Here is a 27,120-nt window from a genome sequence, read left to right on the forward strand (position 1 = left end):
ACAGACTACAAACTCCTTGAGGGAAGGGAGCCTATTATTTTTGTCTCAGCATCCTGGCTCGGTGCCTGGCACACAGTAGGTAGACTTTTCAGAATTTTGTGGATAACTGAACTGGACTGGAGACACTACCCTGAAACTCTCTCTCAGCAGGCTGGTCTCAGGCAGCAGAGGAAGGAAGTGAAATGGGGGTGGAGTGGGGTGGGGTAGGGGAGGTAACTTCTCCTTTCTTCACAGTGGAGTCTGGGCCGTCTAGTTCTTCTTCAGCTGCCCCGTTGGAAGCCGAGCAGACAGAAGGGTGGGCTCCTGCCAAGCCAGGCAGCCAGCGACCATGGCCCTCAGAATGGTCCCAACCCAGAGCATCTGCTATTGCTTCAATGTCAGAATCGCCACCACAGCCCTGGGCATCTACCATGTGGTGAGTCCTGTCCCTTTCCCTTTTCTGGAGTCAGGGTCCGATGGGAGCCTCCTATCTTTCTCTGAGATGACTCCTCTTCTACAAGTTGGGGTTATCACCCTGCCCTTTATCTACCATTATCTCTAACGGCCTGTAGCTGTGTCATACCCACAGACAAGGGTATGGGAGGGCAAGGGACCGGCGGCAGAAGTTTGGGCCGTCACATCTCCGTTTCAGTCCTGACTTGACCATTGGTTCACAATAGGATCTTTTAAAAGCTAAGTTCTCTCCCTGGCCTTCAGTTTCCTCCACTTTAAAATGAGGGTGTTGGATTCTGGGGTTCCTCTTAGCTCCAAAAGATGACTCATTTTTGGTTGGAACCCTGGTTTGTCCACTTTCTGCTCAGATGACTTCCTGCTCCCCCGAGTCTCAGATTCCTCATCTGCAAAATGGGGAGATTGGACTAGCTGACCTAAGAGGTCCCTTCCCCATCTAGATCAACACCCCATCCTAGGGATAGATGTGCAATCCCTAGGGGAGCGGGGCTGGTCTTGGAAGGAACATCTGTTTTTGTTTTGCTCCTTCCTGTTACCAAGCTGCCTTCCTAGTTTTCACTTCTCCCAGCCTAGTTTCCTTGGTAGTTTGCTTTGGTCCTGCCTTCCCCTTCTTCCTGGCTTCCTGGCTTTGATCTTGTTCTCCTTAAGGCTGAACATGAGTGCACTTCAGAGATGACAGGACCCTCCTCCAGCTCAGCCCCAAGGGAGAAAGGAGACTTTGAAGGAGATGGAGCATTTCGATTGTAAGGGAAAGTGCTTGGTATTGCTTTCCATCTTAGCTTTATCACCTGTGCCTAAGTCCCCTAGGAGGAGACCAGCAGGGGAAAAAGAGAATTCTAATGACCTGAACACAGAGAGACCTGAGAGAAAATTGGAGAGAATTGTTCAAAGTAGAAATGCATCTTTCTGGGAGAAAAAAAAAAGTAAAAGCCCTAAGCTTCCTGAGAAAAATAAGATGCCTTCCAGCTCTAGTGAAAAAAAAAATAATGTGAATTTAGAGGCAGCAAATCTTGGCTTGAACACTGGCTCTGCCATTTATACCTTGGGTGATCTCTGGCTAGTCATTCACCTGTCTAGGCCCAATTTCTTTATCTGCAAAATGAAGTAGTTGGATTAAACTGTTTCTGAAAGTCTTTCCCTTTCTAAATCTATAAGCCTACGAATCCATGTATATATTAATAGTAATGCGGAAGGACAATGATGACATATCTAGCTCTGAAGAGTGTCACCAGAATGGGGAGGAGCCCCCAAGATCATGTTTGGTCAAAGGCATTGGGGGGGTGATTGGGCGGCTGGGTGTTACACCGGATAGAGCACTGGGCTTGGAACCAGGAGGGTTTATTTTCATGAGTTTAAATCTGGCCTCAGATACTTATTAGCTGTGGCTGGGCAAGTCACTGTACCCTTTTTGCCTCGGTTTACTCATCTGTAAAATGAGCTGGAGAAGGAAATGGCAAACTACCCCAATATCTTTGCCAATAAAATAGTAAATGGGATCAAGAAGAGGCAGACAATACTGAAATGATTCAACAATAAAATAGGGTGTAAGATTTCATGGCTCATACAGAGATGAATCCTTCCCCTCAGAGGGATTACAGTCTAGCTAGGGGAATAAATAGAGGAAGTAGGTGAAAAGAGAAGTTAAGAAATCCTGTATAACTATGTGCTGATAGGAGAGATCACCATGCATTGGGATAGTCAGGAAAAGCTGCATAGTAGGGAAGGGGTAGGAAGTGAGCCGCTCCTTTTAAAGGCTGGAAAGGTCAAGACTGGATAAGGATGGCGAAAGAGAACGACATCCTGGGAAGGGGGAATGGTGCAAGTAACAAGGTGGAAGCAGCAATGCTTCTGGAGTATCTGAACAATAGTATGACCTAAAACTGACCGAAGAAGGAGGTTTAGCCATAGATGAAACAAAGCTGAAGGTGACCAGATCCTGAAGAAGAATAATAATATGTATTGTGTGTATATATATACACACACAATATCTATATATTCATATAAACACATGTTCACATATACATACATACACACATATAAATCTGATTTGATATTGACCTTCCTTTGTGAGGCTGTACTATTATTGCCTCATTTTTCAGATGAGGAAACTGAGGCTTGGAAATTTAAATGATATGATCAAAATAGCATGTATTGGAAAGGTACAATTGGAAGCAGGAGATTAGGTTTGGACAAATTATAATTGTCCAAGTGAGAGGTCAAGAACAGGACTCTGGGTGTGAGTGGTCATCTGATCGATGGGGCAGTTTTCCTTGAGTCACATCCATTCCCTGGAAATATCCCACAAGTCCAATGGATGGCATTCGCCAACCTGGGCCATTTTAAGCGATTTCCCCAAAGGTGACAGATGCATATGTACCCACCTAGGCTGGGCTCACACAGCGGCAGACATCTGGATGGAAGAAGGGGCAGTCGTCTCAGATGTTTCTGCCTTGCTTAGAGCCAGAGTCACCCATACTCAGTCACGTACTCAGATCTCTGCCTAGCCGTTGTTACTCATGAGTCTAACCCCCTGGGGAGTAGTAGACCAGTCAGTTGTGCAGCCATTGCCCACAAGAGAAGGTCCCTTGGATTTACAGAGACTAAGCCCTGTGATCTGGAGAGGGTATGGCTTTCCTGGCTCACTCGGGTAATTATGGCAGCTAAGTCTGTCTGGGGAACACACAATCATAGAACTTCTGAGTTGAAAAAGACCTCAATGACCATCTAGCCCAACCCTGTGCTTGTCTAGCATCCCTTCCACAAAAAATCTGGCTATCAACCTTGGTTTGAAGATGGCTAATGAGGGAAAGTGACTCCCTCTGAAGAGCCCCCATTTAACTTTTGTAATTGTCAGAACTGACAGAAAACTGCTATGTTTTTCTTTAGAAGGAGTCTAAATCTGCTTTTCCATAACTTCCCTCTATTATTCCTGGTTTTACCAAGTAGAATAAGGTTCTTCCCTTTTTCTCACAGAAGCATTTCACATACTTGAATGCAGTGATCATGTTCTCCTTTTCCATTCTAAATAATCTAAATTGCCTTCAGCCGATCCTGAGACTTTTCACCATATTAGTTGGTTTTCCTGAGTGCTCTTTAGCTCATCATCATGTCTTCCCCATATTTGAACACAATCCATAAACAAAATGGCTCTGGAAAGGGCAAGTGATGGGGCAGGGAGAGAGTGGAATATTGCCTCTTTTTTCTCTGGAAGCCATATGAAGCCCAAGATGGCATTGATTTTTTGGTTGCCACATCATACAATTGACTCATAGTAAACTTATGGTCCACTGAAACCCCCAGATAGTTTTTCAGATGAATTGCTAACTATAGCCAGGTTTGCCTGCGGGCATCCAATCATAGTGCAACTTGGAGCCTGCTCTTTGCCAGATGTGGCTTCTGATACGGTAAGCTCTTCACACCTGGTCAGGAGGTGCAAGTGGAAGCTCTGTGAGTCGTACCCATTACATAGCTGTTGGAGGCAGTGTGGTACTAGGGTGAAAAGTCCATCTGCTTTGAAGTCAGAACACCTGGCTTCAAGTCTTGAATCTGACACCTAATGTCTTTGCAATGGGGCAAATCAATCCAAATGCCAGGGTCTCAATTTATTTTACTGTCACTAGAAAGCTTCTGAGGTTACTTGTAGCTCTGGTCACTGGTGTGGAAGGTCACCTATGGGTGGCCAATTGGGTTAAAATGTCCAAGTAATTTTATGCAAAGAGGACTTTGGTCCCTGAAAAATGTTCATAGGGTACTTAGAGGCAATGAGCCTCTGTAAGACTCAGTATCTGCTCAGATTACTCATATTGTCCACACATTGAGGAGGAGCTCCCAGGAAGAATCCATTGATCTATCTTTGTGAAAGTCAATGAGGGTGATGGTCTTTTCCAATGCCTTGGAACTGGGCAAGATTCTGTTCATTTCTAATTGAAAAACAAGACATCATTCAAGGCCAGACGTGAGGGATGCTGAGAGAGCAGACCCTGAAAATATCATCTCCACTGGTTTTTAAGGTATTACCAACAATACCCTAGAAATCCATTGCTTTGGTCTAAGATATGGAAGCCTTTTTGGCTATGTAGCTATCCTTTCAAAGCTGGCCATCAAAAGCTTGCATTGGAGTCCTGACTGTCCCCTTGGTAGCTGTGCGTCTTCGGGCAAAATACTTGGCCTTTCTTAGACCCAATTTCCCTTCTGTGAAATGAGGAAGAAAACAGTTGTTTTCTCTAAAGAAAATGGCGCCAAGTTCCAGATAAAAGTCACTGTTATTGCGGCAGAATGTCAGCCTTAGAGGTCACCTAGTCAACTCAGGGTTTTAAGGGGGAATCAATGGATTTTAGAAGCAGAAAACCCAGTTCTTCCAGTTACCATCTTGTGTGGCCCTGGATCCAGGCAATTAATCTCTCAGGGCCTCACTTAGGTGACTCAGGGCTCTATCCCCTGAGCCTGGAGGCCGGAAGACCTGAGAGCAGATTCTCACTAGATGTGTGAATCTTACTCTATACTTGCTTTAGTTTCTCTAACTGTGAAGAGGTGGTGGTGGTGGTAATTATAGCACATATCTTTACAGGGTGGTTATGAGGATGAAATGAAGATTTTTATAAAGAGTTTAGTTACCTAGCATAGAGTAGGGGCTTAATAAGTGCTTATTTCCTTCCTCATCTGTAAAATGGAGCATGAGGTTGGAGGTAGAAGAGATCAATTCTCATGACAGAGGTGAGAAAATGGAGTCCCAGAAAGTTGAAGGGAACTTGCCTGAAATTACAGTGGAAAAAGGGCAGAACCAGGCTCTGAATTTGGATCTTCTCTGGCTAGAGGCAGATTCTTTCCATGGAGCCACAATACCTTTCCCGAACTGTAGGATTCCTTTTGGCTTGGAGGCGATAATTCAGTGATCATCTCGTGATGACCCTTCCATTTCTGGACAGCACTAAATGTTAGGAAGGGCTTGTTTTTAATGATAACAAGCTTAGACATGCAGTCTGGGGACTTCTTCCCTTTGCTCCTAGAAAACAAAGGTAGTTTCTGAAATTATAAACACCCAAAGGGGAGTGAATTGATGAGATCACTGAAATGAGGACTTGGATGGAGCAGAGAGCTGTTTATTTTTGGGGTTTTTTTTGGGGGGAGAGAGATATCACCTCCAGAGAAGGCAGGCCTTGGTGGTATGTCCCACAGGGTGTTATCAAAGAACGGGCGCCTGGTAGGGAAGCTGCAGAGGGATGTCACAGATGGGCTGGATTACTACAGGAGTGACCTCTGCCTGACTTTCCTCATCTCTAAAATGGGGATAAGGAGAGCACTGAAATCCCAGAGGGGTTGTGAAGATAAAAATGAGAGTATTTGTGGCAGTGTTTTGTGAACCTTAAAGTACCTTGTACATGATAGTGATGATGATGATAATGATGATGATGATGAAGAAGGCATTTCTGTTATGGTCAGAAAAAAGGGTGATTTCCTTGCATTCTTAGAACCCAAAATGGGTTCTGTGGGAGGGCCCTTAGAACTCAGGATGTCAGAGTTGGGAGAGCCCTTAGAACCCAGGATGTCAGAGTTGGGAGAGTTCTTAGAACCCAGGATGTCAGAGCTGGGAGGGCCCTTGGAACATGAAATGTTAAAGACTAGGGATGTAGGCATTTCAGAATGTGGATAATTTAAATGTCTGAGCTGGAAGGAACCTTTGCCATCATATTCTTCATACAAATTGGGAATTAAAGCCTGGAGGGGCAAACAAATTTGTTCTAGATTACACAGTGAATAACAAGATGAGGAATATGAAAACTTAGGTCTTTTGTGGCCTCTCCCTCCCCAGCCCAGACTTCTTTCCACCCCACTGTCTCTTTTCTAAAAATTGCGCTCCCAGTTCTGATTTTCTGCATTCTAAGATTGCAAGAAAATTACTTTTTTTCCTAACCATAACAGAAATGCCACCACCACCACCACCATCATCATCATCATCACTACTAAGCATTTACAAAGTATTTTAAAGTTTACAAAATAGTTTATTTCCTTTTATTTTATCCTTTCCCCCCTTTTTTCTTCTTTTCTTTCCTCCTTCCTCCTTTCTTCCCTCTCTCCTTCCTTTCCTCCCTCCTCCTCTGTTCCTTCCAAACACCAAGTACCTCACCCTGCCTTTATAATTATGATCTCTTAGCCTGTAATCTTGGGGAGGACAAGGTCCAGATGTGATTCCCCTGGTCTCTCTTTGTGCCCAATAAAGATTTGAATACAGTCAGCGCCCAGGGTTTCTTGAATGACTGAATGAACAAAATGAATAGCCTTCAAGGTGTAGGGAAGGTAGAAACTGAGGCCCAACAGCCTCTGGGTGACATTTGAAAGTTGGTGTTCAGGGGATTAAAAATAGCTTCTTGACTGTTTGGCAGGGACAGCGCCTGTGCATCTGCTGGCAGCCGGCAACCTTATTTAGCCGAGCGTGGCGGAAATCAGCCGCCCTGTGGGGCACAGCGTGTGTGCCCATGAGAAAAGACAGGCCCTGGCATCTTGCCATTTGGGGTGCTTCCTTTTTATCTCTTGCTCAATTTTTTTTGCAATAATGATGATCAGAGGAACAACATAAGAGAAGGAGGAAGGGAAGACAGCTTCTCTGCCTTTATTTCTTCCTTCCATTGGGGTGACCCATTAAGGAAGACCAGAGGCAGAGTGTATGTGGGTGTGTTTCTGCCTCCTGCTCTGTTCCTCTCTTTCTATAGGGTGCTCAATACCCCATGTTGCCTCTACTCTAGTCCAGATTCTATGGAAGTTTTCAAAAGCTCTGGGTCCTTTCTACATCCTCTACTGCTTTAAACAGTTGGCCCATGTTTTATGTGGCGAGGACTCAGAGCCAGGTTCCTGCATTTCTGAGTGAGTCCATACCAACAGTCAGTCGACAAGCAATTTTTTTTAACCAAATAATTTTTTTTATTTAATAGCCTTTTATTTACAGGATATATGCATGGGTAACTTTACAGCATTAACAATTGCCAAACCTCTTGTTCCAATTTTTCACCTCTTACCCCCCACCCCCTCCCCCAGATGGCAGGATGACCAGTAGATGTTAAATACATTAAAATATAAATTAGATACACAATAAGTATACATGACCAAAACGTTATTTTGCTGTACAAAAAGAATCAGACTCTGAAATATTGTACAATTAGCTTGTGAAGGAAATCAAAAATGCAGGTGGGCATAAATATAGGGATTGGGAATTCAATGTAATGGTTTTTAGTCATCTCCCAGAGTTCTTTCTCTGGGCATAGCTGGTTCAGTTCATTACTGCTCCATTGGAAATGATTTGGTTGATCTCGTTGCTGAGGATGGCCTGGTCCATCAGAACTGGTCATCATATAGTATTGTTGTTGAAGTATATAATGATCTCCTGGTCCTGCTCATTTCACTCAGCATCAGTTCGTGTAAGTCTCTCCAGGCCTTTCTGAAATCATCCTGTTGGTCATTTCTTACAGAACAGTAATATTCCATAATATTCATATACCACAATTTATTCAGCCATTCTCCAACTGATGGACATCCATTCAGTTTCCAGTTTCTAGCCACTACAAAAAGGGCTGCCACAAACATTCGTGCACATACAGGTCCCTTTCCCTTCTTTATAATCTCTTTGGGATATAATCCCAGTAGTAACACTGCTGGATCAAAGGGTATGCACAGTTTGATAACTTTTTGAGCATAGTTCCAAACTACTCTCCAAAATGGTTGGATTCGTTCACAACTCCACCAACAATGCATCAATGTCCCAGTTTTCCCGCATCCCCTCCAACAATCATCATTATTTTTTCCTGTCATCTTAGCCAATCTGACAGGTGTGTAGTGGTATCTTAGAGTTGTCTTAATTTGCATTTCTCTGATTAATAATGACTTGGAGCATCTTTTCATATGACTAGAAATAGTTTCAATTTCTTCATCTGAGAATTGTCTGTTCATATCCTTTGACCATTTTTCAATTGGAGAATGGCTTGATTTTTTATAAATTAGAGTTAATTCTCTATATATTTTGGAAATGAGGCCTTTATCAGAACCTTTGACTGTAAAAATATTTTCCCAGTTTATTGCTTCCCTTCTAATCTTGTCTGCATTAGTTTTGTTTGTACAAAAACTTTTCAGTTTGGTATAATCGAAATTTTCTATTTTGTGATCAGTAATGATCTCTAGTTCTGCTTTGGTCATAAAGACCTTCCCCTTCCACAGGTCTGAGAGGTAAACTATCCTGTGTTCCTCTAATTTATTAATAATTTCATTCTTTATGCCTAGGTCATGAACCCATTTTGACCTTATCTTGGTGTACGGTGTTAAGTATGGATCAATGCCTAGTTTCTGCCATATTAGTTTCCAATTTTCCCAGCAATTTTTATCAAACAGTAAGTTCTTATCCCAAAAGCTGGGATCTTTGGGTTTGTCAAAGACTAGGTTGCTATATTTGTTGACTGTTTTATCCCTTGAACCTAACCTATTCCACTGATCAACTAATCTATTCCTTAGCCAATACCAAATGGTTTTGATAACTGCTGCTCTATAATATAATTTTAGATCTGGTACAGCTAAGCCACCTTCATTTGATTTTTTTTTTCATTAATTCCCTTGAAATTCTTGACCTTTTGTTTTTCCATATGAATTTTGTTGTTATTTTTTCTAGGTCATTAAAATAGTTTCTTGGGAGTCTGATTGGTATAGCACTAAATAAATAGATTAGTTTAGGTAATATTGTCATCTTTATTATATTTGCTCGCCCTATCCAAGAGCATTTAATATTTTTCCAATTGGTTAGATCATAACCAAATAATTTTAACAATAACAATTACTTTCTATTTCCTGTGTCCTTATAGATAATGGTTTCCAAACTTTATAATTTTTTAAATTTACTTTTAAATAATCGCTTTTTTATTTTCAAAATATATCCAAAGATAGTTTTCAACATTCACCCTTGCAAAACCTTGTGTTCCAATTTTTTCTCCCTCCCTTCCCTCACCTCCTCCCCTACACAGCAAGTAATCCAAGATATATTAAATATTTGCAATTCTTCTATACATATTTCCACATTTATCATGAACAAGCATTTTCTAAATTGAAAATTTTTTTAATTAAATTTTTTCTTCTTTCTCCTTTCTCTTGCAGGGGGAGAGGGAACACAATATAAAACCTTTGTAATAAAAAGATAGTCAAGTGAAATAAATTCCCATATTGCTCACGTCCAAATACTTAACATGCTTTTATTAAACTTTTAGTATGTGCCAGACACTGTGCTAAGCATTAAGGGATTCAAAGAAAGGCAAAAACTATTCCTGCCTCAAGCAGCTCACACTGTCTTAGGAAAGGTACCATGTACATATATGGCTGTTTTCAAGCTACATTCAGATTAGATGGACAGAAATCTGAACTGGGAAGTATTAATATCTGGAAGAACCAGGAAAGATTGTCTGCAGAAGGTGGGACTTCAAACAATCAGTTAATCATCATTTATTAAACATTTGATCTGAGTCTTACAGGAAACCACTGGAACTAAAAAAATGGAAGAGAAAAGAGAGAATATTTTAGTCCCAGAGGACAGCTAGTGCAAAGTCATGATGCAAGAAGGGTGGAAGGTTGTATTGTGGTGGATAAACAGTAGAAGTACCAGAGTTGTTGGATTGTGGGTTGTGTGAAAAGGAATCAAGGGTAAGAAGATCGAGGAGATGGGAAGGGACCAGTTTGTAAAAGGCTTTCAATGTCAATAGAAGAATTTATATTTGGTCCTGGATGTAATAGGATTTCATTGGAGTTCATTAGGAAGGGGAATAATATGGTCAGACTTACATTAAAAAATTATTTAAAAAAGTACTAACAAGCATTTAAATTCTCTCTTCCCCACTTTCCCATCCCCCAGTTCTAAAAAGTGAAAATGAAAGTCTATAAACTCAGCAAACTATATTAGCTCTTCCTGTAACTTCTGATGAGTTTGTGGAAAAGCCATTGTTTGGTGCAAATCTGAAAAAGGAAGAAATCTAAACCCTGAAACAAATATGTATAGTCGAGTAAAAAGTTTTTACATTGCTCTTGTCTGGAAATGTATTTCTCATTCTTCACACTGAATGTTCCCTTCTCTGTCAGGAGATGGCCAACATGCTCTCTGGAATCATGGATGATCATCACATTGATGGAGTTCTTAGGTCTTTCTAAGTTGTCAGACTTACCATTTTAAAAAGTCACCTTGTGGCAAAGCGCTGAAAACAATTTCTTTCTCTCTTTTTTTTTTTTTGTTTTTTTTGAAACGGGGATATAATTTATCCCTATCCTCACTATATTAAATTTGAAAAGCAACGTGGCTGATGGAAACCTTCTCAATAATACAGCAAGTAAAACTGGTGTCACTGTTAAACATGAAAATCTAATACAACCCATTAAGACAGTTTGAGAATTTACAATGCAGTAAAAAAGTTATTTATGAAAATTTAGCACCATACAGATGCATTGGCTAACAAGTTGTATACATTTATTAACCATGCAAAGATGCAGTTCTATTGCTTTTCTCTATTCTAGTAAATACCTTTCACTAACAGTTGTAGATATTTCTACATATCTGAATGTATAAGGGCAAATTATATATTGTAAAGGGTAAAAGAAAAGATGCTATCAACGGAGGAATGGCTGAACAAACTAGGTCATATGAATGAAATGGAATATTATTGTGCCGTAAGAAATGATGAAAGGGACAGTTTCAGACAAACTTGGGACGATTTGTATGGGCTGATGCAGAGTGACCAGAACCAGAACAATTTATATGATAATAACATTGTAAAGGCAAGCAATTTTAAAAGACTTCAGAACTCTGAGCAATGTAATGACCAACCACAATTTCCGGAGACTGATGAAAAAAATTACTTTCTGACAGAGAGGTGATGAACTCAAGATGCAGAATGAGATATATATTTTTAGACATGGCCAATATAGAAATTAGTTTTTGCTTGACTATGAATATTTGTTGCGAGGATTTTGGTTTTCTTTTCCAATAGAAGGGTCAGGTGAAAGTGAGAGAAGATTAATATATAATTAAAAACAAGAAAATCACCTTGACATATAAATGGAAGATGGATGAAAGTCAGGAAATATTTAAAGGGGAAAGACTAGTTAGAAGTCTATTGCAATAGTCCAGGTAAGAGGTGATGAAATGATGTAAGTACAAAATAGTTATAGAAAATAATGTGGTGATAGGGGACCAGAGTGGGGGAGAGGGATTCCAAACCACTGGAAGAATCAGGAAAGATTTTGTGTAAGAAATGGGCCTGTAGCTCACCTTTAGGTAAAGCTTGGGATTCCTAGAGATTCCTAAAAATAACTTAGGGATTCCCTTAAGTAGGGGAAATATTCTGGCTTTGGGAGAAAACCAATGCAAAGAACCAGAGGTAGACAATGAAAGTGGTTATGCGTTTGCCTTGTGAATGTCCCTTGGAGGGAGAACTCTGAAATTTTTTGTTGTTGAGGCAATTGGGGTTAAGTGACTTGGTCAGGGTCATAGAGCAAACTCTGAATTTTTTTTTTTAATAGCTTTTTATTTACAAGTTATATGCATGGGTAATTTTACAGCATTGACAATTGCCAAACCTTTTGTTCCAATTTTTCCCCTACTTCCCCCCACTCCCTCCCCTGGATGGCAGGATAACTAATATATGTTAAATATATTAAAGTATAAATTAAATACAAAGTAAGTATACATGACCAAACCGTTATTTTGTTGTACAAAAAGAATTGGACTCTGAAATATTGTACAGTTAGCCTGTGAAGGAAATCCAAAATGCAGGTAGGCAAAAATATAGGGATTGGGAATTCAATGTAATGGTTCTTAGTCATCTCCCAGAGTTCTTTCGCTAGGTGTAGCTGGTTCAGTTCATTACTGCTCCATTGGAACTGATTTGGTTCATCTCATTGCTGAAGATGGCCAGGTCCACAAATTGATATTTTAAAGTACAGTCACGATCATGGTCAAGAAGCTTCAGAAACACTCCTTTGCTTTAAAAAATAAATTCAAATCATTGCATTTGACATTCATATCCATTCACAATCTTTCTCTAGCCCTGTGGGGTCAAACTCAATAGAAATAGAACCACCACCACATATAAAAATGCCAGTCCTGCATATTCACAAAGGAAAATCACATATTAACATTTTCTATGTTTTATTATTTTTATACTTATTTTATTAAATATTTCTCAATTACATTTTCTTCTGCTTTGGTCATGTTGAGGAGTATTGTGGGACACATGCTGTGCACTAACCACCTATTTGACTCTTCTGCATTAGCCCATGTTTTCTTTTCTTTCTTTTTTTTTTTAATAGCCTTTTATTTACAGGATATATACATGGGTAACTTTACAGCATTAACAGTTGCCAAACCTCTTGTTCCAATTTTTCACCTCTTACCCCCCCCACACACCCCCTCCCCTAGATGGCAGGATGACCAGTAGATGTTAAATATATTAAAATATAAATTAGATACACAATAAGTATACATGACCAAAACGTTATTTTGCTGTACAAAAAGAATCAGACTCTGAAATATTGTACAATTAGCTTGTGAAGGAAATCAAAAATGCAGGTGTGCATAAATATAGGGATTGGGAATTCAATGTAATGGTTTTTAGTCATCTCCCAGAAACTCTGAATTCTTAATGGAAAGCTTATACCCCAGAGTCCAAGATTTCAAACAGACGGGAATGATTATAGTTTGGAAAAAACAAAAATTGGAACAAAATTATACAATGATCAATTCTGATGGACATGGCTCTATTCAACGATAAGATGATTCAGACCAGTTCCAATGATCTTGTGATGAAAAGAGCCATCTACACCCAGAGAGAGAACTGTGGGAACCGAGTGCAGTTCACAACATAACATTTTCACTCTTTTTGTTGTTGTTTGTTTGCATTTTATTTTCTTTCTTATTCTTTTCTGGTTTGATTTGATTTTTATTTTCTAGCAAGATAATTGCATAAATATGTATATATTGGATTTAACATATATTGGACTACTTGCCATCTGGGGAGGGGGTGGGGAAAGGGAGGGAAAAGTTGGAACACAAAGTTTTGCAAGGGTTAATATTGAAGAATTATCCATGCATATGTTTTGAAAAATAAAAAAGCTTTAATAAAGAAAAAAAAAAGACAAAAATGGGGTGGGGGTGGGAGTCAGACTATGATGGCCATCTGCAAATATTTCCAGGGATGGGTGGATATAATTGATATGTTCTGATTATTGGAAATAGGGTGGGGTGAGGGATGGGTAAGAACTAGGACAACTGAGCTAAGACTAAGATGGCATGTGAATGGAGAAGTAGGAGTGGGCACAAGAGATGAAGAGGAGGTGAAACCGGAAAGATCTGGCCACTGGTTGGCTATGGGGGGGTAGGGTGGGTGAAAATCCACCGAGGAGGGGTGGGGTAGAAGGCAAGACATTGGAGGTATTGAGCAAAAAGTCTCTTTAGAACGAGTGGGGAACCTTCTTCTGCCTGGGGCCATTTGCATATTTATAACATCATTTGTGGACCATATAAAATGATCAACTTACAGAACTCAAGCAGTAGGAGGTCGTTGTAACTAACTTTCAGCTCATCGTTGCCTGGGTGGACCTTAGCAAATGATTTTGTGGGTCTCATATGGCGTTCTCCATCCCTGCACTTGAACGTGGCTTTTAGCCTTTTATGTATTATGGATAGTCTGGTAAAGTCTATGTTCCCCTTCTCCGAATAATGCTTTTCAATTCATAAAATAAAACCTGTAGGATTACAAAAGAAATCAGTTATGTTGAAGTACAATTAGCAAAATGTTAAGAACTAAGTCCATGGGTCCCAGAAATGTGATGGTGAAGAAAAGGACCACAAACATATTAAGGTGTGAAGCAGACCAGAGACCTTAACCCTTCAAGGAAAGGCATGTTTATCACACAGAAGAAAAGATTAAAATATTCTGGATATTTTAAAAGCAGTTAAGTGAATGAAGGGTTTGGCTGATTCTGTTTGACCCCAGAGGGCAGAACTGAGGTCACTTCCACTCAAGAAATTGGTCATATTTAGGTTCTCAGGAAGTGAGAATTTTCTAGCAACTAAAAGTGGGTATAGTAGGGCTGACTACCTTGGGAGTTGTCTGTTTCCCCATTAGCAGAAGTCGTCAACAAAAGATAAATTTCCCTAGAACCTAGCTCCCTATCTGCCACAAGCAGATACTAATGGAGAGATAAAAAATGCTTGTCAATTGATATTATAGAGATTGCATGTTCCTACTTTATATTTCAGTTATATGTTGATATATTCCTATTGCCTATATAGGTTGGACTAGAAGATCTTTGAGCCTTTTCTAACTTTGAGATTCTATCAGAAAGCCAGGACTATAGCTTAAAGGAATAGGAAAACCAAGGGAGAGAGTCTTAAAAAAATAATACCACTGATAGGTAAATTCTGAAAAATATTTCTATGAAGAGAAAGAACAACAGAGGGAGGGAGAGCAAGGGAATGCTTGACAGAAGACAGTCCAGATGAGGAGAGGAGATGGGATTGGATGGAGGATTTTAGTGTGAGGGTTAGCTTTGTGAGCAGTGAGGCTATCTGATATTAGGAGACAGGTGGATGAAAAAAAAATGAAATTTCAATGTACAAAAGAAAAAAAAAATCTCAATGAGAGAAGAAGGTGATCCCTCCCTGCATATTTAGGGTAGCATGGCTACATAGAAGAATAACTGGAAGGATTTGTGATCTCCTGGAGAAGAAATTATTATTCTGCTCTTTTTACATCCTATCCATCTCTGAGGCATCCTCCACTTTCCTCTTCCCAGCCTCTACCACTGCATTTTGACATTGAACATGACACAAGGATTATGGATCTTTGATTTCTTTATATAGCGATGGAATAATTTCTTTATATAACAATGGAATAAAGGCTAAAAATGCAAGAAAAACAAGGTAGCATGAAATGATTGGCCAAGAGTTTATTGGAAATAATAGCAGCCAATGCAAATGCTTCTAAATGAAGCACCTAGAGAGGCTTCCTCTGCTCAGTCCTTTCTCAATCATGGATTGGAAGTTGAAGTGATACAGGAAGTTAAAGGAGCAGTCTCCTTTTCAACTCTTGAGTCAAGGAGGACAAAATGGAGTCCATCTCATCTGAATCATTGCTCAGCAGGTGCTTAGTTTTTATTAACAGCAGGACCCCAACTTTCAGAATCTTTGTGGAGTGGACAAATGCTTGACACAGCAAAATCCACATGGTGTTAAAATGAAAGACTACTGCAACTTGAATTGTCTTGACCTCTATTCCTCTTTCCTTTTTCTCCCCAAGGAATTTATTCCTTGTCCCCAATTCCTTGTTAACTATCTTGTGCACTCCTTGATTTTATAATAGTAGTGGCTTGTGGAATCCCAGGGCATCATCTTCCTCTCTAGGGTTATTCTCAAGAAAGGTAAAATTCTAACAATGAGTTACAAAAGAACAGAAAATAAGCAAAAACACACACACACACAAAAGTAACTCCACCTAACAAACCCATCTACTTCTGATTGCATGGACAGTGTTCCACACCCTCAGCCTCCCACTTATTTCAAGATGGCAAGGAGTTGTATTTTCTCACACAGGGTTTATTATGTAATTTTTATCACCTTCATTTTGCAGATGAGGAAACTGAGGTACAGAAAGATTAAATGAACTGTTCAAAATCATATAGTTAGTGAATGGCAAATCCACTAGGCTCCAAATCTAACGTTCTTTTCCCTTTACTATGCTTCCAGTTATGGGAAAATTGCTCTGAATTCTTATGTCCCTTCTTTCTCCCCCTCCCAATTCTCCCCCCCCACCCCAGACCTTGCTACATATACACAGGAAGCCAGGGCTTTATTTTAAGCCCTGGGGTCACTAGCCTGGAACCAGGAATGTATTCTGGGCAATATGTAAAGCCAGTGTGAAAGGTGACGCACTTCTCTCCTAGGACTTCCTGTAAAAGTCTATCACCCTTTGTACAATAAATCCCTCCTCCCATCTTGGATCTGGGGCCAAGCCTGGGTCCTAGTCACCAGATGAAAAAGTTTATGGCTATTCCCAACTGGGAGTATGGGGAGTGAGCTTAGAAAAATGGTACAGCCTGGGTGGTCCAGGGTGATGTCCCTGGCTAATGTCAACAGCAATATCAAATCAGATCAATTGGTTCAACATTATAAACTGATAGAAGGTTATTAGTGGAAAGGATAAAAAGAGAATAAATTGCTACCTGCTTTTCTATTATGCCTTAAGGACTACAGGACTTCTTCATCTGACTTGCAACTCAAACCTTCTGTCTATGTTGTGTCCTCCATCATAATGTGAGTTCCTTGAGAAAAAGGATTCCTGACTTTTTTGTTCTCCACAGTATTTAGCATCTAGGAAGTGTTTAATAAACACTTCATTCACTCATCCATCCATCCCTTCATTAATTTATTCATTCATTCATGCCTCAGGATGATGTGTCTTCAGGTGAAAGGCCTAAAAGACTCAAAAGGCACGATTAGTGATTAAAAGAAGTGTCTGCTAGGAGGAACAACTGCCATGCTGGGTGACCCAATGGATAGAGCAGAGTTTGGAAGGCCCAAGTTCAAAAATGGCCTCAGACACTTATTAGTTGAGGGATGATGGGCAAGTCAAGTCACTGTTTTCTGTCTGGTTTCTTCATCTGTAAATTGAGAATAATAATTATATTTGCCTCCCAGGGTTGCAATGAGATAGCTGAGCAAAACAGAATTAAGTTAGCTCAGAAGAAACATGAGATGTGCAAAGTTAGAGAGTTCACCCCAAATGTTCACAAGGACTACTTGTGTGCGACCTGTGGCAGAGCATTCTGAGCTCAGATGGGTCTGATCCGCCACGGTCTGATGCATTGTAACTCGATTCTAGCATAGTGAGGTCATTTGGGTCCTCTTGGAGAACGAAGGACAACAACCAACTAACTATCAGTATTATTGTTATTGCTATTATTCCATGTCTCATGGATATGAGTGCCAACGGCCCTTTCAGTATCCCAGTATCAAATTATGTTTGAGTTGAAAGGGCCCAGTGTGGTCCAGTCTAATACATACTTGATGATTAAGAGTTCACTCTGTACTTTTCAGCCTTTGTTTGAAAATCTCCAGGAAGAAGAAACTTCCTGGGGGTAGGGCAGCCAATCCTATTTACTGTTCACTTTTTTTTTTTTTTTTTTTTTTTTTTTGCTGAGGCAATTGGGGTTAAGTGACTTGCCCAGGTGCCCAGGGTCACACAGCTAGGAAATGTTAAGTGTCTGATGTCAAATCTGAACTCAGGCCCTCTTGATTTCAGGACTGGTGCTCTATCCACTGCAACACTTAGCTGCCCCTGCCCATCCTATTTATGGATAACTCTAATTATTGTCCTCTACATGGAATGGAAATTGGTCTCTCCCAGGGCCTTCCTAGTTTTACCCTCAGGAGTCCAGGCAGGATAAAGTTAACCCTTCTGACAGTTCTTCAGACTCTTGAAGACAGCTACCATGTCCAACTCCCTCCCTCCCTCCACTTCTCTTTTCTCCAGGATAAAGATCCCTAGACTTTTCAAGAGACACTCCTCTGGAGGGATCTTCACTCTTTCTTGTATGTGCGATTTCCCCTTAGCATATAAAGTTCCCCCTTTTTTTTCTTTCTTTGATTTATTACCCTCTGTCTCTCCCTCTTTTCCTTCCTTCTCTTTTCCCTCCCTCTTTTCATCTTTCTCTCCTTCCTTACTTCTTTCTCTCCCTCTCTTTCCTCTTCTTTCCTCCTTCCATACCTCCCTTCTCTTTTCCTCTCCCTTTCTTTTTTCCTTCTATTCTCTCCCTCCATCCTTCTCTCCTTCCTTTTCTTTTTTCTTCCCTCTTTATCCTTCCTTTCCCTTTCTCCCTCCCTTCCCTTTTCTCTTCTAACCTTCCCTCCTTTCATCCTTTCTTCCCTCCTTCCTTCCCTTCCTCCTTCTATTTCTCATTTCTCTTTCTCTCTCTCTCCTTTTTCCTTTCCTTTCTGCCTCCCTTCTTTCTTTCCTTCCTATTCCTCCTTCCCTTCTTCCTTTTCCTTCCTTCCTTCTTTCCTTCCTTCCTTCCTTCCCTCCTTCCTTCCCTCCTTCCTCCCTCCCTCCCTTCTCTCCTTCCTCCCTTCCTCCCTCCCTCTCCTTCTTCTCTGTTTCTTCCTTTGTAATCCTAACACTTAATATCTATTTGCTGATTGACTTGCCCTCCTTAGAAACTCTCTAATGTCCTTCCTGAAGTGTGCCCATAAATGAGCCCAGTCCTTGGGTTGGCTCCAGACTAGAACAATGAAACTTTCACCTCCCTGAGGCTCTATTCGCTTATATCTCTTGGGCAGTTTGAGTTTATCCTGGAGAGCTTGGCTAAATCTTCCCTGCTTTAACTTATTCCCATTTCTTCTCGGTGCCTTGACTATGTGGCAAACAATTGGCCAAGAGCCTACAGAGCACAGAACTGGCATGTGAGCCCCTTCCAGGTCTTGATGGAAAAGAAACTCTGAGGGTTTCCTCCTCCCCCAAATAAAATGTGCAATATGAAAAAGTATTAACAGGCTGGTGGTGCTGAGTGTGATCTGGGGAAGCCAGGCTCCCTCTGCTTGGCTGTGGGTCTGGGACTGAGTGTCTAGGGTTGGAGAATATAGAGAGGGGTCGATGGGGAAAGCTCCGAAAGGAGAGGACTTTTTAGTAAGAGAAGAACTCTTTGGACTGGAAGGGACCTAAATGTCTCAGGCAGCTGGAGGCTGTAGCCTGGCTGGAGGGAAGGAAGGAATGCAGACTTCTTGGAGGGGCAGGCCGGATCTTGGAACAAGACGCGACCGCTGGACCTTGGAAATTGGAAGGCTTATCCAGTAATAAGGCAAATGTTATATTACTCAGTGTGGATTTCCTCTCTAGAGATAGTTATTACTGGTTTCCTGTGGCAGGGAGATAGGGAGCAGGAGGGTGGTGTACCTGAAGAGAAGGGAAAGCATATTTGGGAGAACAGAGAGTGTGAAGAGAATGTGAGGAGACCTGTCTAGGAAGGGGCCTAATTGGGGAGAGTCTAGTTCTAGCTTCTGGGTCCAAGTGTAATTTTGGGGGTGCTGAGAATCTCTCAGTTCAGATCCCACCTTCTATGGGAATATTTCCTAATTTCTCTTAATCCCAGCAACTTCCCTCTAGTGATTATCCCCAGTTTACTCTATCTATAGTTTGTTTGCTTCCTGTTTCCCCATGTTTCCTCTCTGCTCACAATGAGACTAGAGTCTGTCTTTTGCCTATATGTTTCCAGTGCTTAGTACACTGTCTGACAAAAAGCAGGCTCTTAATGTTTATTGACTGACTGACTGCCAATACTTTCACCTTCCATCTAGACTGTTTGCCACAAGTACAAGGTGTGTTTCCTAAATTTTAAAATGTAAGCTCTGTGAAAGCAGGTGACTTTTTTTTTGCCTCTTTCTTTACATCCTCAGTCCTTGATGCAGTGCCTGACATAGAGCAAGTGCTTAATAAATATTTGTTCATCGATAAGAAATGAGGGAGGGGGTTTGTTAGGTGACCCTGGGCTACCCTGAACTTGTTGCGCTACCTTAGAAGGTCTCTTTCTATCTTTGTTGTTTTCTGCATGGTTTCCCTATTTGAGGATAAAAATGAAATATTTGAAAAACACTATATATATATATATATATATATATATATATATACTCATTCTTAGTAATACTTATTACTTGGGGCTAACTGTTCTCCAGCACTACTGTCCCAATGGAAATAATTAGGGCTCTTGGAAGATAGTTTGAATAAGAAAGATATTCCTAATTCTTGGGTAAGCAAGAATATTTGTGAGTCAAAGATGAGAAAGTAAAGTGGGCCTGTTCTCTTCATGGCAAGACTGAGAATGCTGAAACAAGGATGAGAGAGGAGGGGAGGGGACCTCTGGAACCTCAGCTGTGAGAACTGAAGTGAGATGAAATATCAGAGACAATGCTAGAAGTGGAGTTGACTCTGTTTCTTGTTAGAGAAAGTTGAGGGGCTGTGGCTGGTCATTTAGACCTGAGTTCAAATGAGATCTCAGACACTTACTAGCTATATCACTCTAGACAAATGACTTAACCTCTGTCTACCTCAATTTCTTCAGCTAGAAAATGTGGACAATAATAGTACCTGTCTCCTGGCTTTTGTTGCGAGAATTAAATGAGGATTTTAACACAGTGTTGGGCATATAGTAGAGTTCTTAAAACAGAGAACATAAGAGCTGGGAAGGCCCTTAGAACCCAGAATATCAGCATTGGGGGGACTTAGAACCCAGGTTATCAGAAAATAGGCCTTAGAACATAAAATGTTAGAGCTGGGAGAGCCCTTAGAACACAGGATGTCAGAGCTGGAAGGATCCTTAGAACAGAGTACACAGAATGTCAGATCTGAAGTTAACTAAGAATGTAATTTCAGAGATGGAAAGGGCCTTAGAAATTACCTAGTCCAACTTTCCTCATTTGACAACTAAGGAAACTGAGTGCCAGAGTTTAGTGATTTACCTGAAAATCATAGGATGAGAGATTTGAACTTAGCCCTTGTGACTCCCAGACTGTGTTTTATTCATTATACCTTGTTGCTTATTTGATCCTTATGGGAAAAAGTACTGGGGGAGACACATTTGGGATTTCCTGACTGAATTTATATTTGTAGCAAAAGTCACAACAGACCCATCTTCTTACTTCTACCTCTTGATTTTTCTTTATTGCCATTGCTATGTTTCCTTGGTAGATCAAAGGTCATTCTTCATCCCCATTTGGTGAAGATTATTTCGTCTAAATATTGGTCTTATTCTGCCTCCAATGCTGTGCTACCTTAAACATCCCCTTCTCTAACACACACAACCCTGAGTCCTAGTTTCTTCATCAATAAAATGAGAGGATTGGTCTTAATGATCTTTGAAGTCTGATCTCAGATCTCTGATTTTCTCCCTTGAGGAGTTCAGAGGGTTTACCTGATACATGTATGACATATTCCAATGGATGCTTGTTCTCACTGATGGAGGTGCTTCCTCCAGTGATCCCTCCCTTCATCCTGGTAAACTCTCATTTTTGTCTCCATGGAATTATCACAGATAATATCTAAGAAATGTTGGGATGTTAAGGGCCTCTGCAAAGATCTCTGTAAATATTCCTTGAGGAACTGAACTAAATCTAGAGACCATAAGTTTGGGGTTCTGAGCTAGCCCCCAAACTGTGATCTCCAGGGATTCTTCTGGTCCCTCTCCTTAGTGGGGGCTGCTTGGCCCAGAGTCCTACCAAGGGTTGAAGCTATTTTTCTTTGGTTTTCCCAAGACAATGTCTATGCTTTTTAGGATCTGATTATCCTTGGATCCATGGGAAAATCCATAAAATGGAGGGTTATACATTTAGAACTAGAAAGGATCTTAGAGGCCATTGAGGTTCACATCCTTTTTTTTTTTAAACAGAAAAAGAAACTGAGAGTCAGGAGTATATTACTTTATCCTGTAACCTATGCTGATTCTCCCCATAGCAGGTCATAGAAACATGACTTTCAGGCTGCTGCTATGTAGATGGGTGTAGGCTCATTGATTGTTTTTGTTCCTGATTTTAAGAGGAGGAGGGAAAGAACTCTTGGTCCCATAAGAAGCAGGGTAAGGCGGGGGCTTTTGCAGCATAACCACATCTCTGACATGCCCAAGAATTTACCATACAGGGCCACTGGGTACTAAGAGATTAATGTGCTGCTCTCCTAGGCAACTGCTTTTTATCTTATTTGGAAACTTCTGGAGACACAATGCAAGAACCGATTGGGTAGATAATGGAATTTTCATGTTAGATGGTGTGTATGTGTGTGTGTGTGTGTGTGTGTGTGTGTGTGTTGATTTATTAAACACTTACTTTGTGCCAAACACTGTACAAAAGGATGTAAAAGATAGTCCAAATAAATATGGGCTTAAATATAAGCAAATAAACTATGTACCTACAAGATAAATGGGAGATAATTAAGAGAGTGAAGGCACTAGAATTAAGAATATTTGGGAAAGGCTGGGGAAGTTTGTGTGTGTGTGTGTGTGTGTGTGTGTGTGTGTGTGTGTGAGAGAGAGAGAGAGAGAGAGAGAGAGAGAGACAGAGAGAGACAGAGAGACACATATAGAGAAAAAGAGAGAGAGAGAGAGACAGAGACAGAGATAGAGAAATGGATACCAAGACAGAGAGATATGGTTTTAATAGACATTTTAAAAGTGTGGACAGTGAATGTGACCCAAGGAATACAAATGTAAAAGCAATTTAGTCCTATCTGTTGGAGAGTGGAGGGATCGGTGTCAGACAGGTGAAAAGATCAGAATGGTACTAGGTTAGTTGTGTCCATAAAGGAGACATCAGGAAACAGCTCTAAGAAAATGTGAGGAAGGGGGAACTTTTTCTGGGGGGTGATGTGGGAAGACTCCACAGAGGAGGAGCTATTTTGGTACATGGGGACCTTATAATCATTCTTCTACCCACACTAAAAAAACCACAGCTCATGTTTCTAAAGCTCCTTGATGAATACACTTCTTTATCACAACTCCTTCACTATTTTTATCTCCATTTTGCCCAGAAGGGAAATGACTTGCTCAAGATTGCATTTCTAGTTGTGACTAAATGCAAACTCAAACCCAAGCTCTCTTACTTTAAATGTATTCATCTATTCATTCAACAGGCATTGCCTTTGCTTATTTTGGTGGTCACTTATTTTTTCCCTATTTAAGGCTGACCTCTTACCTAAGAACTGATGGGAAGAGAAGGCCAGGCCTAGACCAGACCTAGAAAACCAGCCTAGACCAGCCTAGACCAGACCTAAAAGGCTAGGCCTAGTCCAGACCTAAAAGACCAGCCTAGACCAGCCTAGACTAGCCTAAGACAGCCTAGACCAGACCTACAAAACCAGCCTAGACCAGCCTAGACCAGACTTAGAAAACCAGCCTAGACTAGCCTAGACCAAACCTAGAAAACCAGCCTAGACTAGCCTAGACCAGACCTAGAAAACCAGCCTAGACTAGCCTAGACCAGACCTAGAAAACCAGCCTAGACTAGCCTAGACCAGACCTAGAAAACCAGCCTAGACTAGCCTAGACCAGACTTAGGAGACCAGGCCTAGTCCAGACCTAAAATACCAGCCTTGGCCAGCCTAGACTAGCCTAGGCCAGCCTAGTCCAGACCTAAAAGACCAGCCTAGTCCAGACCTAAAAGACCAGCCTAGTCCAGACCTAAAAGACCAGCCTAGTCCAGACCTAAAAGACCAGCCTAGACCAATCCCAGAAGACCAGTTAAACCAGACTTAGCTTACAGCCACTGTTGCACTCACTGATGCTTTCTTTGAGAGAGTCATCTGTTAGGAAGAACAGTGAAAATGGAGACGGGAACCAAGGGAAACAATGAATCTTAGTGCCTGAGTCATTGATGTTCTCCATTTGCTCTGTCTCAGCCTTTCAGCACCTGCCAACTAGGAAAGTAAGGTGCTTTCCATAGGCTAAAAATGGACACCCTAATAGGGTCCCTGGGAGCAAGATGCAGGTGGGTGGGTGATGGAGGGACTAGTCAAGGGACAGTTTTCCAGCTGACACCTGCATCCCCAGAGTCCTAAAGCCCCGTGTGACTGGGCCATTCCTCTGCCCAAGAAACTCCCGTGGCCTCCAGTTCCTGCAGGATCAAATGCTAGGGCTCTCATTGGGCATTTAACACTTATCACACCCTGGTGCTAACTAACCTTTGCAGCTTTGTTACTCATGACTCCCCTTCATACACTTAATGCCCTGGGTTTTCTGTTATTTATTCTGTTATTCCTCACTCATGACTCTCATCTCCCACATCTGGGCTTTTTCCAGGCTGTGGCTGTGCCTACAAGGCTCCCTTCTCCCTTCCACATCCTAGAATATCTAATTTCCTTCAATGGTCCTTCAGACTGTCTACTCCCTTCTGTTTCCCTGCCCATCCTCAGCTGCTTATACATATGCATATGTGTAATAATGAATCAAATTACACTAGATGTAACATAATATAAACTACATGTGACAAAATGCAACATGAATTACATGCGATACAAATAATGCAACATGAATTACAAGGTGTAAGTAGCATATATGTGACATGTGACATAAAATGCAATCTATGCAATATAAATAAGAAGAATTACACATAATATAAATATTATGTAAATTACACATGTAACGTGAATTACACATAATATAAATATCATGTAAATTATACATGTAACGTGAATTACACATAATATAAATATCATGTAAATTACACATGTAACATGAATTACACATAATATAAATATCATGTAAGTTACACATGTAACATGAATTACATATGATGTAAGGAATATAAATTAAATGCGATACAAGCAAGATAATATGAATTACATACAATATAAATAATGTAGCATGAATTACATGAGATATAAGTAACAATCTACATGTGACATAGATAAATGTTACATGGAATATAAATAATATAATATGAATTACACATAATATAAATATCATTGTGCAAATTACACATAATATACTTAATGTAACCTGAATTACATGTGAGATAAGAAATATAAACTACATTTGATATAAACAAGGTAATATGAATTACATACAATATAAATAATATAATGTGAATTATATGAGATATAACTTAATCTACATGTGACATAGATAAATGTTACATGGAATGTAAATAATATAATATGAATTACACATAATATAATTATCATTATGTGAATTGCATGTGATATGAATTACCTGTGATATAAAAATTTGCTGCAAATTACAACCGATATAAATATATACAGCACGACATATGATATACATATATAACACAAATTACATATGGTACAAATAATGTCATATGAATTAATTACTTATAATACAAACAAGGTGATATAAATTACATCACATCTAATTTTTGGATATGCTATTTATGTACGCATTGTCTCTCACAATAGAATATAAGCACCTTGAGGACAGAGACTTTTATTTTAGTGGCTAATAATGTCTGGAATAGGGTAGGGACCTCATAAATGTCTGTGAACAACTGTTTGGATAATTCCTCTTCCACCCAGCAGCCTTTCAAATGTTTGAAGATTGGATGAGGCACAGATTAGCAGGGAAATCCATTAAACTCTGCCCCCCTAAGCTTCTCTGAACTGACTTTGAACCATGCATGTGCCATCTCATAGACATAATAATTGCCCCATTAGAATGCAAGGTCCCAGGGGCAGCTAGATGGCACAGGGAATAGAGCACCAGTCCAGAAGTCATGATGATCTGAGTTCAAATCTGTCCTCAGACACTTAATACTTCCTGGCTGTGTGACCCTGGGCAAGTCATTTAACCCCAAATGCCTTAGGGAAAAAAAAAGGTACCTGTACTGGAACAGACTTTGGTGAGAAGTTAGTCTCATTCTTCCATTTTACAGATAAGGAAACTGAGATGAGAGAGGTGAAATGACAAGATCTCACAGCTGGTAAGCCAAATTACATGGAAGGAAGGTAGCATTAAGTGCCTGCTATGTGTCAGGCACTTTGTGCTTTACTAATATTATCTTAGTACCTACTATGTGCCAGACACATAGTGCTTTACAAATATTACCTTCCTCGAGCTTTACAACAACTCTGGAACGTAGGTGCTATCATTATTCCTATTTTACTCATGAGAAAACTGAGGTAGACAGTGATCAAAATGTCTTGCCCAGAGTCTCCCAGATAATGTCTGAGTCTGAATTTAAACTCACGTTTTCTTGATTTCATATCCATTTGTGTCACCTAGATGTGATTTTTGAAGAGCTAGATGCCTCCATAAAGTCAGGATAAGAATAGTCTGTAAGACAGGGTATATGTGAGACTGGGGATGCTTCTCTTAGAAAAGAGAAGCTTAGGGGGAGAAAACCTGGGGGCCTGACTCCTGGCCAAAGGCTCTTTACCCTGGCCTATGTAACTGCTCCAACCAGGGCCAAACCGGACGTTGTGCATTGTGCTTTTTCCTCTGTCTCTCCAGTGTTGAGCACATTAGACACTTAGTGTTTGTTGATTGATTTTTGTGAGAGTTCAGGTGGCTGCTGAGGAAGCAGGAGGATAGAACAGAATCATAGAGCCTCATCATTGAAAGGAATCCCAATCTCTGCCTGAACAGGAAGTCCATCTCTGCAATATTCGGCACAATATTTGGAGAGAGAGACAGAGACATAGAGAGATGGAGGGAAGAAGGGAGAGAAGGAAGGAGAGAGAGAGAGAGAGAGAGAGAGAGAGAGAGAGAGAGAGAGAGAGAGAAGGGGGAAATGGAAGAAGGGGAAAATAAAGGAGGGAAGGAAAGGGGGAGGAGGGAGGATGAGAGAGAAGGAAAGAGGGAAGGTGAGAAGGAGAGGGAGAGGGAGAGGGAGGATTAAGGAGGAAGAACAAGGGAAGAATAGAGAAGTCAGGCTGATTCATAACATTTTCACCTTTTCTTGTTTGCTTGCTTTTGCTTTCTTGTGTTTTTTTTTCCTTTTTGGTCTGATTTTTCTCATGCAACATGACAAATATGGAAATATGTTTAAAATAATTGTACATGTTTAACCTATATCAAATTACTTGCTGTCTTGGGGAGGGGGAAGGTAAGGGAGAGAGGTAGACAAATTTGGAACACCAAGTCTCACAAAAACAAATGCTGACGATTCTC

At 40.5% G+C, this 27,120-nt stretch overlaps 1 protein-coding gene across 1 annotated transcript in view; it reads left to right on the forward strand.

The window, feature by feature from the left end:
- The first annotated feature begins 215 nt into the window (after positions 1-215).
- LAPTM5 (lysosomal protein transmembrane 5) overlaps positions 216-27,120 on the forward strand; it is a 46,679-nt gene continuing 19,774 nt past the window's right edge. The window contains exon 1 of the mRNA XM_012546020.3: positions 216-415. Within this exon, the coding sequence (XP_012401474.1) occupies positions 329-415 (87 nt within the window). The 5' untranslated portion in view covers positions 216-328. The remainder of the gene's footprint in view (positions 416-27,120) is intronic.

The sequence above is a fragment of the Sarcophilus harrisii genome, chromosome 3 (genome assembly GCF_902635505.1).
Source record: "Sarcophilus harrisii chromosome 3, mSarHar1.11, whole genome shotgun sequence".
Classification (NCBI taxonomy): Eukaryota; Metazoa; Chordata; class Mammalia; order Dasyuromorphia; family Dasyuridae; genus Sarcophilus; species Sarcophilus harrisii.